Source organism: Spizellomyces punctatus (assembly GCF_000182565.1).
Source record: "Spizellomyces punctatus DAOM BR117 chromosome Unknown supercont1.5, whole genome shotgun sequence".
Taxonomy (NCBI): Eukaryota; Fungi; Chytridiomycota; class Chytridiomycetes; order Spizellomycetales; family Spizellomycetaceae; genus Spizellomyces; species Spizellomyces punctatus.
Genome location: NW_015971541.1, coordinates 1,356,351 through 1,369,904, shown reverse-complemented (window position 1 = coordinate 1,369,904; position 13,554 = coordinate 1,356,351). Strand labels below are relative to the sequence as shown.

General features: G+C 46.1%; 6 protein-coding genes across 6 annotated transcripts; 2 read left to right on the top strand and 4 right to left on the bottom strand.

Moving 5' to 3' along the window:
- The first annotated feature begins 229 nt into the window (after nt 1-229).
- SPPG_03611 (V-type ATPase, G subunit) lies at nt 230-1,137 on the top strand. Its single transcript, XM_016751872.1, has 5 exons — nt 230-273; nt 371-449; nt 597-697; nt 780-923; nt 992-1,137. The coding sequence occupies exons 1-5, from the start codon at nt 271-273 to the stop codon at nt 1,028-1,030; spliced, it is 366 nt and encodes a 121-aa protein (XP_016609859.1). The 5' UTR covers nt 230-270; the 3' UTR covers nt 1,031-1,137.
- Nucleotides 1,047-3,384, bottom strand: SPPG_03610 (uncharacterized protein). The gene is made up of 7 exons (XM_016751871.1): nt 3,029-3,384; nt 2,897-2,961; nt 2,688-2,830; nt 2,518-2,621; nt 2,119-2,444; nt 1,490-2,057; nt 1,047-1,418 (listed from the first exon to the last, which is right to left on the bottom strand). Exons 1-7 carry the CDS (start codon nt 3,033-3,035, stop codon nt 1,276-1,278), a joined length of 1,356 nt encoding a protein of 451 aa, XP_016609858.1. The 5' UTR covers nt 3,036-3,384; the 3' UTR covers nt 1,047-1,275.
- Nucleotides 3,385-3,707: 323 nt separating this feature from the next.
- SPPG_03609 (uncharacterized protein) lies at nt 3,708-8,084 on the bottom strand. The gene is made up of 13 exons (XM_016751870.1): nt 7,562-8,084; nt 7,441-7,485; nt 7,344-7,372; nt 6,812-7,259; nt 6,324-6,726; nt 6,111-6,264; nt 5,960-6,044; nt 5,569-5,899; nt 5,147-5,507; nt 4,816-5,092; nt 4,639-4,753; nt 4,375-4,575; nt 3,708-4,312 (listed from the first exon to the last, which is right to left on the bottom strand). Exons 1-13 carry the CDS (start codon nt 7,909-7,911, stop codon nt 3,839-3,841), a joined length of 3,273 nt encoding a protein of 1,090 aa, XP_016609857.1. The 5' UTR covers nt 7,912-8,084; the 3' UTR covers nt 3,708-3,838.
- A 357-nt stretch (nt 8,085-8,441) lies between these two features.
- SPPG_03608 (uncharacterized protein) lies at nt 8,442-10,679 on the bottom strand. Its single transcript, XM_016751869.1, has 5 exons — nt 10,260-10,679; nt 9,289-10,194; nt 8,867-9,211; nt 8,689-8,796; nt 8,442-8,616 (listed from the first exon to the last, which is right to left on the bottom strand). Exons 1-5 carry the CDS (start codon nt 10,494-10,496, stop codon nt 8,485-8,487), a joined length of 1,728 nt encoding a protein of 575 aa, XP_016609856.1. The 5' UTR covers nt 10,497-10,679; the 3' UTR covers nt 8,442-8,484.
- Nucleotides 10,680-10,791: 112 nt separating this feature from the next.
- Nucleotides 10,792-12,223, top strand: SPPG_03607 (uncharacterized protein). Its single transcript, XM_016751868.1, has 4 exons — nt 10,792-10,942; nt 11,004-11,228; nt 11,301-11,573; nt 11,665-12,223. The coding sequence occupies exons 1-4, from the start codon at nt 10,823-10,825 to the stop codon at nt 11,761-11,763; spliced, it is 717 nt and encodes a 238-aa protein (XP_016609855.1). The 5' UTR covers nt 10,792-10,822; the 3' UTR covers nt 11,764-12,223.
- Nucleotides 11,582-13,546, bottom strand: SPPG_03606 (uncharacterized protein). Its single transcript, XM_016751867.1, has 10 exons — nt 13,456-13,546; nt 13,308-13,388; nt 13,188-13,238; nt 12,994-13,121; nt 12,816-12,911; nt 12,650-12,754; nt 12,469-12,594; nt 12,253-12,403; nt 12,077-12,195; nt 11,582-12,014 (listed from the first exon to the last, which is right to left on the bottom strand). Exons 1-10 carry the CDS (start codon nt 13,478-13,480, stop codon nt 11,829-11,831), a joined length of 1,068 nt encoding a protein of 355 aa, XP_016609854.1. The 5' UTR covers nt 13,481-13,546; the 3' UTR covers nt 11,582-11,828.
- Between the last annotated feature and the right edge of the window lie 8 nt (nt 13,547-13,554).

The window sequence follows — 13,554 nt, the reverse complement described above, 5'->3', positions numbered from 1 at the left end:
GCACGCCGTATGGCGACCTGCGTAGACTCCATATGATGCATTAATATCAGCCTTACACTTATATGTAGCTTGCATAAAAGGATAGATTTCCTTTCATTTAAAGTGAAAAAGTGCATCGACTTTGAACGAACTACAGACTTTGGGCAATGAACGAGTGGTGTTGTCACGTGATACTCCGCGCTTATGGATGGCGTTGTCCTGCGTTGAACGATTCAGCTTCCCATCCACATCGCGTTTTCTTATCCTGCTCAAGTCAACAATAACTCCATAATGGTGAGGGCGAGTGACAAGCACAGAACAATATCACACCGATATACCCTTTGAGCCTCGTTGTGTACAGTGCTGACGACGTTAATGCTTTTCGTGGCAGGCTCAAAGCGCACAAGGAATTCAAACTCTACTGGAAGCTGAAAAGGAGGCCTCCAAAGTTGTTGCGACAGCAAGAAAATGTAAGGTGCTATAGTAGTGTACAGCGCCGGGTGGTACTCTGCCGTAAAGCGGCAGTATGGACGGCGTGGGGAGAATGGCTACTGGCGAGAGACACCAAAGGAATGACGAATGCGCGATAAGCTAAACATGCGGTTCACCCTGCATAGATCGTGTGCAGCGCTTGAAGGACGCACGAACAGAAGCGCAGAAAGAGATTGAAGCGTTGAAGGCACAAAAGAACAAGGAACACGCTGATTTCGAGAAGCAGGTTAGCAACCGTTTTGTTACTGTCACCAGTTGTTATACATGCCCAATATCAGTTCTCTCACATCCTCTTATGATATGAATAGTACACTGGAAGCACAGATGATATCGTATCAAAGGCAAACGCGGACACTGAGACACAGCTTAAAGAAGTTACTGCAGCTTACAACAGGAACAAGGCCCAGGTCATTGACAAGCTACTCGCTGGTATCGTGAACGTGCAACCACAGGTGAATCTAAGAGTACACGTTAAAGCCGTGATCGGGATTCAATATTTACTTTTCATTATGGTTTATAGATCCACCAGAACGCAAAGCAAGTAAAGCGAGCCGCGTGAAAAAGTTTAATAAAATGTTGAACTAGATACCGATCCGTATTCTCTGTTGGTATTGCATATGATATGGAGACAGAAATAATACAAAGTCGCATTCTTGCTACAGGCGCGCCAGGCTTGCCATGTCAGTACGATGTGTTCGGTGGAAGGGTCACTTTCCAGAACACTCTTATGAGGCCAATCCAACCTATTTGGCCCGCTTCCAGCGGGCAAGTAAACGACCAGCTCCAATATAACAAAACAGATCATCATGCAACAGTCTTATCCACGTCTAGCTTCACATGTAGCGCATCAGGGGAGTCCTCAATGTCGCTGTCGTCGGTCGATTGCCTGTATAGTTTGAAGACGCCCTCCCAGCGGGCAATAACGACGCAAGCTAGGCAATTTCCGACTTTTCCGCGAAAGCATTCAAAGATTAGCCAACGATCTCAAGAATATCTGCGCCAATAAGAGAGCACATACGCAAATTGACAGCCGTTCTGGCCATATCCATGATTTCATCCACTCCAAGTACCAAACCAACAATCTCGGTTGGCAAGTTCCAATTGTCGCATGCCATGGCCAAGACTACCAACGATGCCCTCGGCACACCAGCAATCCCTTTGCTCATTAGCAAGACCAAGAGCATTCGCAAGATCTGCTCGCCAACACTCCAGTTTACATTGGCAACCTGCGCGGCGAACAGGACTGCAGTCCCTAGGTACAAAGTTGTACCATCAAGATTGAACGAGTACCCTACAGGAATAACAAATGAAACAATTTCCCTTGGAACGCCCAGCTCTATCATGTTCTCCATTGCCTTTGCCAAGGCAGCATCGGATGAGGCAGTCGAAAAGGCAATGATGAGGGGATGAGAAACCTGTCGCATAAAGGGCACTAGTGGGACTTTGGCCCAAAGGGCGATGGGAAGGAGGATAACGAAAACAAATGTGAGGAGGCCGAGGTAAACGGTTCCGATCAGTTTTCCAAGAGTAGACAGAACGCCGATTCCGTTTGTGGCAATTGTTTTCGCCAAGGCTCCGCCGATGGCCTGAAACGAATATAAAGGTTAAAGAAACGTTAGATTCGTTTTTTTCAAATTAGATACTCACCAGAGGTGTAAACTTCATCACTAAATTCGTAACAGACAACATGACGTTCGCCAAACCATCAAAAAAATCCACCATGACTCGTTTATGCTCCTTATTCGGGACCAGCATACAAGCGCAAGCAAACATGATTGCACAAAAGGTAATCTGCAACGACTTGTTGGCGGAAGCCGCAGCGAAAAACGATTCGGGAATGATTTGGTTGAGTTCGTATGCTAGGGAGATTTTTTGGCTTTTGATTGCAGCTGTGGCATTGGCGTTTTTGACTTCACCCAATGTCACTCCGTTTCCTGGTTTAATCGCATTCCCAAACCCGAGACCAATGAAAACTAGAGACCACAAAGGAATAAGCAAAAGAAAATCATAATAGTATGGCCCTCCAATGAAAACTGTGAAACTCACTGGCAATAAAAGTCAATCCTAGAAAGTACGCCATGGATTTTACTCCGAGTTTTCCTACCCGTGCGAGGTCGTCTCCATGTCCAGCAATTCCAACCACCAGCAGCCTTGCTCGCAAACGTAACATTAAGCCCAACAGCCCTTTTTAAAAAGCCTAAAAGAAGGCAACTTACGAGAATATGAGGGGAACAATGAGCGATTTCACCATGGGCAAGAAGATATGAGTGGAGAGGAGTGCTAGGTACTCTTTTGAAAACTGAGGAGCAACAAGACCAAACATGATCCCCAATCCACTCATGATGAAAATCCATGCAAGCTAACATGATTTTCTATCCATATTAGCAAGGAGCAAAAAACTAGTTTTCACATTTGCTTCTTTTACCATGGGTATTCTGTTTAATTGGCGAAGAAGCCGCTTCATCATTCGGCCAGATGAGGTCATTACAGCTAGTTTGTTGAAACCAATGATATGTTACCGCCATGAAGCGAGTACATGAACAAAACGATTACTTACAGGCCATCGTTGGATTTTTCCCAAAAGGTTTTGGTAGGTGCAGTGCGTACTCCTCTGTGCCTAAGGTGTACGGTCCAAAGAAAGCTGAGAACCGTCAAATCAGACCGAGGATAATCAGAAATGGAGAAAGGGACGAATTCCACCCTTGACAATAAATCGCTGATAGTGAAACAAAAAAAAAAAGTTCTAAAGGACTAACTAATCTTTCTTGTTCAACCAGTTGATACGGGGATCCGAGAGTGTGTGCTTTGCATGGTGTTTAATGTACATCCTTGGAGGACAAGTTGTTTCTCGCCATTTTCACCATCCGCAGCTGTCAAGATATCACTTTCGTACGACTCGCCACTAGTAATTTTCATCCTTCACAGCCTCTGCAAAAAGTTTGGTCGGAACTCCCGGAGCAGCAAAATGGCTAAAGAAAGCATATGGTAGGTTCTAATGAAACCATAAAATCCAAATTGCAAGTTGCGCGGTCAGAGCTTGAAAGCTTGTTATCAGCAAACGGCCAACCTCCCCTGAATTATTTACCTGTTGAATCAAAGCCTACCGAAAACATCAACTACGGCAAGGACATTAGAACTTTTGCGCGCCTGCACACTGAGTACTTTGGCACCTCCATATTGTTGTGTATGTTGTCTGGTACTGTTGTTGCTAGTGTGTATAGACAGCTGTTTTGAAGCAGGGTTTTGCAGCAAAATCTTTTTCCATTCCCAAGGTTTAAGCTATTAATTTACATGCGAATAGGCCATGTTGTTGCCTTGCACCCTACAGCTCCTTATCAAAGGACGAAAATACTACCAATATTCATCATCATATGACGCCTTCTGTTTCTGTGGTCGGTTTGGATTGGGTTTCTGTTGACCGGTTAACGATGAAAAGCCTCTCCATCAATGCTTGGCCGATCGTTGGGGACGAGATGACACTGTTCGAGGCAACAGCCTCCCCCTCTCCAGGTTTTGGTTCTTGATTCGCAGGTGTTGTCACCTCCACTCTCTGTTCCTCCGGGTTCCGCACCCTTAGGGTATGCCTCCAAGCGCTCCCGAACGACCAAGCCCAATGTCGAGATCCTCGGTACTCGTGTTCTGGGACGAATGACGAAGAAAGACGGATGCTACCACGATTGATGACATAGATTGTCCATAACTTGCCACCAAAGAAAAACGCTAGGACCCCTGTTGTTACCAAGAGGATTGCTATGCATTCGAGAACATATCGCTCGACAGCGGTGCGACCTGAGACCGATACGGGTACAAGAATGATAATGCACATCACAAAATTGTACGTCTATCCCAAAAGTTAATACTTGTTGAGATCACTTGTGGTGTCAGTTATTAGCAGATACTTACCGAAAATGCAATCGCAAATGAATCCCGATAGTCGGTATATGCATGACGGACGCACACGGCAATGTATAGGCCGCACAATAAAATAAGCAGATTGTATGCCAGCACAATTGCTGGCATCACACGACCATACCAACAATCTACCATATCGCTGGTTACACGAAGGTATGGTGCGTCGGCAAATGTCCATATCGTAAGGAGGATCTCCCAATGAATGTTTGTTAATGATTGGGAATACAAATGCCTTGCACGACGATGTTCGCTTACCACTTCAATGGCCAGCAATGGGATACTTCCCAAAAGAACGGCGCGAGTACTCAAATTGGATCCACTTGCTCCCCGAAACACCAAGTATATACGGTAGTTTTTTACAGTTGCAAAGCTGTATCCACCACCTGATGGTTAGAATCAGTGAACAATCGGCAACGGGGCGGTGGAACTCACCCAAACATCAAGATATAAGCCAATCCTACCAACCACATCCTTGCTTTGCACGCGGCATCACTCCTTGGGATCGTCCAGACGAATATGCACACGTACCCCAAAGCCACGCCGACCAGGATGATGAGAAGAAAGGGTGGACTTGATCTGCGGACGATAGGGTCCATTCGACGAGTAATGACCACGTATATGGTTGCTAGTGTTATCGAGAGCAGAATTGTCCCAATGACGGTGAAAACAATCCCGATAGCGCTATTGAAGGTTACAGGACGGTAGTTCACTGTATCAAGAAAGTTGAGCGATCTGATACATGATCTAAAGTCCATCTTCTTACCATAAGCAGGCACCAAGTCCACATTTGCCAATCCTCTTTCAGGCCCGTGATATAAGGGTTCGACATACATTGGATTCATTGCATATACCACTTTCGCAGGTCTTGCAATTGGCAAGGTTTTGTTGAATGGAGGACGGGCAGCTAATGGTCTAGTGAATTTCAAAACTGTGAATCCATGGATGCGTGCCGCGCTTGCGTTCGTGATTCCAGGGTTATCAGTTGGATAGGGAATTGGGGGCTCGTTTGCCACCGAGCGGGCGCCACGAATATAGGTAGTACCGTTTTCGAGTGCGTAGCCGAGGACCATGTCTGCGTTGGTCATACCTGAATCATCAGGTTCAAATCCTACGCCAATCCAACCCTACTTGACTTTTTCAGTATAAACAAAACAAACAATGAACCGTCAAAGCAAAAGCACGGACCTCATTACGTCCAACAACAACAAACTCTGCCTCTCCCTTCCTCACGTTGACACTCCAGTACATTTTGAACGCCGGTCCTAAATGCATTGCCTGCTCTTTTCCAGAAATTTTTGGAAAGTCTTCAAGGAACTCTTCATTTTTTGCTAGCGCATGCTCAGCCTCGACTAGATTTCTTCGGCTCATCTGTGCCCCCAGAGAGAAAAACACGTTTATTGGCGGATCTTTCCACAATGTATTCCGGGCGATGATGTCCCTCAACAATGTTGACTCGATGATCTTGAGGTCCTCGGGTGCGAACTGCTCATTTTGGTACCAGAATTTGTCGCCGTTGCTAACAGTATCGTTTAGTAACCTACGAAAGTAACTCTAAACATGAACTAAGATGCCCTACCGTATTCTAGTCAGCTGTTCCCGAAGGCCTTCATGAAGCAGCTGACCCATATTGCAGCCGGGCCATTCATCCTCTGCCAGCGCACCTGCAGATATTGCTGAACATGCAACTCTGCTGATTATTGAAGGTTTGTTTATCAACAGTGACTTACCGATACAGGCCTCAACTCTATCGACCGACCCGTACATGTTTGCCAACGTTGCCGCAATTCGAGGATTGGACGAAATCTCTTGGAAGGATTTCGCGCGTGACAAGCCATAGGACTCTCGCACATCATTGTAAGGTGGGATGCCAAAATCGCGGTTCTGTAAAGTAACCAGAAATGTGAATATAGAATTAAATCATCGGGTCTCTTTTAACTAACCCTTTGAATATCCAGCGCAATCATATCAACACCCGGCATTCCCGCTGGGTGCCCAAACATCCAGTTCCGTAAATCGCCAGTGACTTCCCAATCCACTTGATTCTGCACTTGAGACACAAGTCCTCTCAAGACAGGTTCAATTCCAGCATCCAGCACCTTATCGGGATCAAAAGGGGCATCCCGAACCAAGATCGGACCCCGTGGGTGAGGAACGTATCGCTCATCCAGCCGTTCGATTGCATCATTCATTTCGCTATGTCCGTATCGTAAAATGCATGCGGAATTGAAGATGGTCACTTGCGGATTCGTGCTAGCGTTGAAGCCAGTGTATGTAGGTAGTACGCGAGACGTAAGAGCCGGCAAATATTCGTAGTAAGTGATGCGTTGCATGAAAGCAATGACCCTTAATTTTGAACAGCATGATTATTTTCTCGAAAATCTCGTAGCTACAAGATACAGGTAGTTATGCCAAATACCAGAACACTTACCATCTCCGGGCCTCTTGATACAAGGTCTCGTCATCCCACCCTATATGCTCGCTCGCAAATTGATCGCACAATCGATTATGTTCCCTCATAAATAACGTAACAATCACGAACCCGAATGTGTTAACATTTGAAATCGCATCGCCCCCCACTCTCATTTCGCTTCGTGGAGCACCACGGGTACTTGCATCTCCCAGCTGGGTGGCGAGAGATGGAGGAGGTGGACCCACCATGTCCAGTGCAGGCATTTCGGAAATTCGTGGGGGTAATTCATCAGAGTCTAGAACGATTTTGCCATTGATGAAGGTTCGTAAAAGTCTCGCTCGGGTTTCATTCGTGCCGTAAATGACGCCGGCATCTAGGAAGGGAGTGACGAGATTGAGTGCGGTTCTTTCGGGATTGGCACTTTCATTTGTGAATGCCCGTTGAAATGTGAAATTCTTGATACCGGCTAAAAGTTGGATTAGCAACCGGGTAGTATTTTGGGCGGTGAGGATTTCATTTTGTAGTGACATGGGTCACTACTCGTACTCACTGCAGTCGGGGTCAAAGTAGCCATCGCACCTGATGCGTCACTGGTGTCAGCTCTGGAGTTCCAGCTACTATAATCGCTCACAACAAGAACACTTTACCTCGGGATCGACATGGTGACGTTGGTGGTGTTCATCATCGTCTTCCTGAACATGACCCAATTGCAGCATCTATAAGACCAGGTTCGTGATTCAATACCAAAGCATGTACTTCAAAACTCACACATAATCCAGCCCAATCATGGCTCCCCACATCGTATGCAAATCATTGATCATCCTCCTATTTTTACGTGGTCCACCAGTGACCATAGCAGAGGCCATCTGATTGGACACATTACGTGCAGAAAGGACCGGATCCGTTGTCTCCAATACCATAATGCGGTTGGTATAATTGATGGGATCTGAAATATCGTACCATGCGCCGCTAAACGGTGTCCGGAGCTGTGAAAGGCCAGCGAGACCGCCAGGGTTATTGCCAACCCCATCATAAGAACGATATTCGGCGGCCAACAGAGGTAGAAAGCCGCCTAGTATGAGACCAGAAAAGAGGATTGATGGACAAAAGTGATGCATCTGGACTTTGTGTGAAAGCGTTTTTGCCAATGGTACGGAGCTCAAACTCAAGGACACCTTTTATAGGGCGCTCATGGATAAGCGCTCATTGGGCGCAATTGAAGCATATGCTACGATAGTCACATATCCCATCACACTCCATGCAAAATCCCACTATCTTTCCTTATTCGGACCACAAGCTGTGTCTTTTAACACTCGCCAAGAAGCCCCAGGAGCCATGATGAGTCATTGAGCTTGCCACTCCAGGGCTTTGCGATGCGCCGTGTCGAACCCCACCAACGCCAAGAGCAGGGCTCTGCGACGCTTATGGAGCTTGTTAAGCTTTGCCATGCCAAAATACTCTTCATTTGGACACTTGCATAGAAAACTTGCCACTGACCATGACGATGAACCAAAGAGTCCACTGTGCACAAATGGATTACGTGGGTGATCGATGCTTACGTCAGTCGCTTGCCAGTGTGTTTGTAGGCAGATATTTGGGTAACAAGCCTTGTGCTGTTGAATGCATATATGCAACTCAGCCTTGAACTTTAAAAACTCGCTAATGAAAATTAAATAATGACCAATACACCTTCAGACTTTTATCTTCTTTGTGAATCTATCTAGAGCCGTCCGAGGTATTTCTGGCTCTCCCTCCCCACGCGCACGCTTGCGCTCCTTCTCACGCTCTCTTCTTTCCTTTTCGAGACGCTCTTGCATCTCGACCTGATGCAACGAATTCAAATGCGAAATATCAATAACAAGAGAAGAGAACAGCGATAGAAATCCAAAATATACCTTCTTTGCATCCAGGACATTCGATTGTTTGCGCAAGTATCGTCGCATAGAGGAGGACTTTCCTCGAGCACGGTGCTGGGGGACAAACTTTTGGTTGGGGTGATTTGCCTGCAAACAGCACCGGTGAACAACTGTCCAGTAGTATTGCTGCGTCGAACTACATGAAGGTCTTTCCTACCTCCCATTCCAGCCTCCTCTCCTCCGCAATGACTTCCGCCGGTGCCCGATCAACAGCACCGATAAACTCTGGGTTTAGGGCAATCATCTCAGGCTGAACCTTATCGAGTAGGTTATGAACTTCGGTTTCTTGTCTCTGCTTTTTCGTCTGGAAGGGATTGGCTTCCATAGTATCAAAGTTCGGTTCACCAGATCCGGGAACAACAATGCTAGATATGCCACTGCTGTGACCAAATCCGAGGACATCCTCGTAAGGACAGAAATTAATATCTTGTACAATATTGCCGGCGCTTAAGTGAGTCATATATGGTTCCTTCTGCTTTGTTTTGAAAGCATTTTTCCAAATCTGCATAACGAAGGGAACCCAGTGTGATAAGAATGATGATAAGCACGACGCACAATGCAACTAAGTAAATCACATACGCTAATGTTCGGTCCGTATCCAACCGCCAAGAGTCCCTGTTGTGATATCGACAATGTGGCAGCAGGAGTTCGAGTGTAGTACGATTGAAGACATTTATACGTGCGGATATCCCAAAGCTTCATTTGGCCATCTAATCCAGTAGTGGCCATATAGTTTCCTCCTCGATCAAGCGCAATTCCCTGCACAGGCCCTTTGTGACATAGCATTTTCACTAAGGGGGTCGACACCGTGGGGGCCCACAATGTAACCGTCCCGTTAGAGTGACCGAGATGTACGACGGCATTATACGGGTTTTGGGACATTGTATCGCACCGTCCCAACTTTGTACGAAGCTCTGCAACGAGTTTGCCGGTAGATGTATCTTGATACTTTAGCCATCCGGCGTTGCCCACGGTAACCAGGAGGAAATGGTACGGTAGGAATTCCAGCTTATTTATCTCAGTATGTTGTCTCAAGCAGTGAATTTCCAAACCAGTGTTGTCGTAGATATACGTGTACTTTTTCTGTGCCACAGCAAACATCGTTTCATTATGTAGCCATTTCACATCACGGATGGTTTCTTTGACATGAAGTTCGCAGCCGAGCTTTCCCGTCTTCCAGTCAAATGTAGCGATATGCCCTTTCCGTCCCCCAATCAGCATATGTCGTCCATTCCGAGTGTAGTCCATCGTGTACGGGCCAAAATCTTTCAGCTTGAGGTCAAAAACGTTCTTACTGGTATTTGCATCCAAGTTGTCCTTGAGCTGATTCTGTGTGAACTTCCATGTTTTCTCCAGACCCTCTGCTTCCAAAAATCCAGCCTCAGCTGGAAGCAGTACTTCAGCTTGAGCAGCTTTGTACGCTGCCTCGCGCGCCGCTTTCTCCGACCTCTTGAGCTTCCCTTTCAGCTTCTTATCCCCCACGCCCTGCAAAAGTAGCTTGTCAAAATCATGCTTAAGATGCCACCCATTCCTTCCTTCACTCTACTCACTTTCAAGGAAATGGTGGTTATTCCTGCACGATCATACTTTTTTGATGCAGCAGCCTGCTTTTTATCTGTCGAGCTTGTATTGGGGATCTCTTTCTTCTCATTCGTTATCAGCTCCTCTGGTGCTATCCCTTTCGACTTGGACTTTCGACGAGCAGCATTGCTTTTCTTTTCTATTGTCTCTTGCTGTTCGTTTGTTCTCTCAGCCTCGAGCTCTGCTCCTGAATTGTCTGCTGCCATTGCACTCTTGGTGCAGCTGTACTGCCGAATGGCCGAGAAGATGGGAAAAAATGCCGTAGGAACCGTTTACACTAAGAAGCTATCGATCTGAGAATGACTGAATACAAGGATGGAGCCGTCTGAAGGTCAAAATGCGCTTGAAAAAATCGCTGGAAAACGTTGCGAAAGGTCAAGCATCAACTCTGGTATCAACTTGCCCAAAAAGAAGTCGCCAATGAGGAATCGGTGATACAATCACGTGACTTTCTCGTAAGCTGCCTCCGACACAGTTGAGCAACTCTTTGAGTTTAGAACTCTCAACTGACGACGGGCTTTGAGACCGCAGAATGGCCGACGAATTGGGGGACCTCCCTAACGGTCCAGGCGATAATACCATTGCTGAATTTGGTACTTATGAAGAATATCTTGACAGTCAAATTACTGCTATAGACTTGTATTACTTGGAAGTAAGATATGTCCCGATTTCATATCCTGCGGGGGGTCCACGGTAACCCGTATTATAAAAAGGACAAAGAACTAGCACGACAGCTGGTTGAACTGGGATACAGAGGTTCAGGCGAGCCCTTGAAGAGGGAAGAATTCGAATCGAGAAAGAAGGCGGCAGAGAATTTCCGATTGTCGAAACGGTTAGCGACTAAAGTCCTGGCATCCCAGGGAAAGGATCTATCGAAATCTCTCTTTCTTCAAGCCCTTGCAGATAGGGAAGAAGCCAACAGAAGTGGGAAACTCACTGTAGGTAAAAGTTGAGTTGGTAATTTGAGAGTAATCATCTGTCTTGCATATATTCACTGGTTACCACCACAGTCCATAATTTTCATACGAACCCGCAACAACAAGTCGCAAGAGATATCCGGCTACATTGATTACGCTTATCGCTTAAAGACCGAGAATTTCGAACCATACTTCTCGCGTGCAAAAGTTTTGATGCCCCGCCCATCTGACATGAGCTTTTATAATTGGGAGACGCAAACCTGTACGAGTAATGCCACCCCAAATTTTCAGGTGATTGCAGACAATGAGAACGGACTCTTGTTTAAAAATAAAAGAGATAGGAAAATCATAAACGTTGACCCGAAGGTATGTCTGTGGATTGAAAGATGAGAGATGTCTTGTTCTATTGGCACCAGAGTATATTTCCTTCAAGTTAATCTTCCTCCTCGCGTTCAAGGAGCCAAAACCAGGTGATAACACGACGCGAACAGAAATTGAGACCGATGAGCACACACAGGTGGTCATATACGACCATTTGACACGGCGTAAAACTTGAGATTGTCGCCGGTCTAAATAAAAAGGGATCTCAAATGTTTTCGAAATCTACATTTTCCATTGATCCTAAGAAGTATCTGCACTCCCAGTAGAGGAAGGAGTCCCTGCCCGTGATACGCGCGCAGGACCTCTTCCCGGTCGAGTCGGCCGTGCAAACGCACGCTTCGTCATTCCTGGTGTACCCTGTTGTTTCGGGTAGAGCTCTTCTGTTAAAGTGGCTTCATCCACCTCGTCGACAGAGTCAACCTCGAACTATATTGAATTTAATAATCAGTTGGTCGTCCATTCATACGAAGAAGTAATTTCCAAGTTACCTTTTTTACCACATTTAACTGCAATTCACCTTCTACATACGCAACAACGCTGGCACGAGAAGAGGAATACAGCATGCGCTCCTTCACTTTCGACTCAGGCGGGCAAACATAAATGAAGACTGTTATAGTTTAGTAATCAGCGAAGTGAAGTGTTCTATCTATGCTTGGGAACCCACTTAGGGAGGAAGGCGCGCCATTGTATTCGGTATTTTGGAAAGTGAAAAATACAAAACGTGGAACTGAGGGCTCAATGACTGACGGTAGCTCTGACAAAGTCGTATCCCCTGCCGTATCAAGTTCCATGCATTCTTGGGACAAGTCTACCGACTGAAAATCCGTTCGTATTGTCATGATCGATCGGTTGGCTGAGTTAAACACCATGATCATCTCACCAGTACAACCACATTCGCTTTCCCATCCTTCAGTTGTCGCAAAGCGCCCTTAGCCGTATCCGAAAAGGGGAATGTCACGCCTTGGGCATGAGATCTCCGTGACGACATTCCAATGTCTGCACTCGACTGTCGACCCATTAGCTTCCAAGGTATAAATAGCATCTCGCAAGCACCCTCCCACCTCTGCCAATCTAACGGCTTGAGCTTCGATTTCACGTTCCGTCAATGGCACATCTGCCTCCTTGTGTATAATGTGCTTACGATACCCATCAAGCGACATTTCAGCCTGGATTTGGTGTCCTTTCAGTATTAGGTTTCCTGCTATGAATGAACACCATAAATTGTACCGGTGTTGTTCCGTACAAGGTGTCCACAAACTTTGAGTCGCCCAATTCCTTTGTCAAAGTCGCCTTTGTTGATGCATACAACATTTTATCTCGGACCTACATGCACATTGATGTGATTATGAGTGAACATGCCGCATAAAGGGTATGTCATACAAAGACACACAAGAATATCACATACTTTGGCATAATCAGGGACATATTGCAGCAAGATCCATTCAAAATCTCCACTTGGCAGAGTTGAATCCATCCGGCACAGAACGAAGCAGGGTTCTGTGGGCCCAAACCAAGCCGATAGGAGGGGAAAATCTGTTCCACTCTTGCATTACTTTTATGGAAAGCATATTGGTTCAAACCCATGCAAACGACTTTTACCTTCCTCCCAGCTTCCCTTCACTGGCAAAGTGTCAGAAACGGTCATGACCTCTTCAAAGAAAAGTAAAAAGTGTTGATTATGGAACATTGGAGGACAATATGGAAGATACAAGGACGAACCCTCAGAAATGACAACTTTGATGGCACGCTGGTCTGTCGTTTGCAATGCATTGTTGAATGTTGTAAGAAGCTCTTCGGATGCTGTGAATGCATTGGTCAAGATGCCACTTTTCCCTGCTGAAGACCGACCGGGCCCCAAACGTCTTACGTTGTATTCCGCTCTGATGTGACATTCTGAAATGTGTAAAGGGCACCTTCTTGGTGCTGAATGTATTTGCGATGGGATTGCTCAGTTTCTGCAGAACGG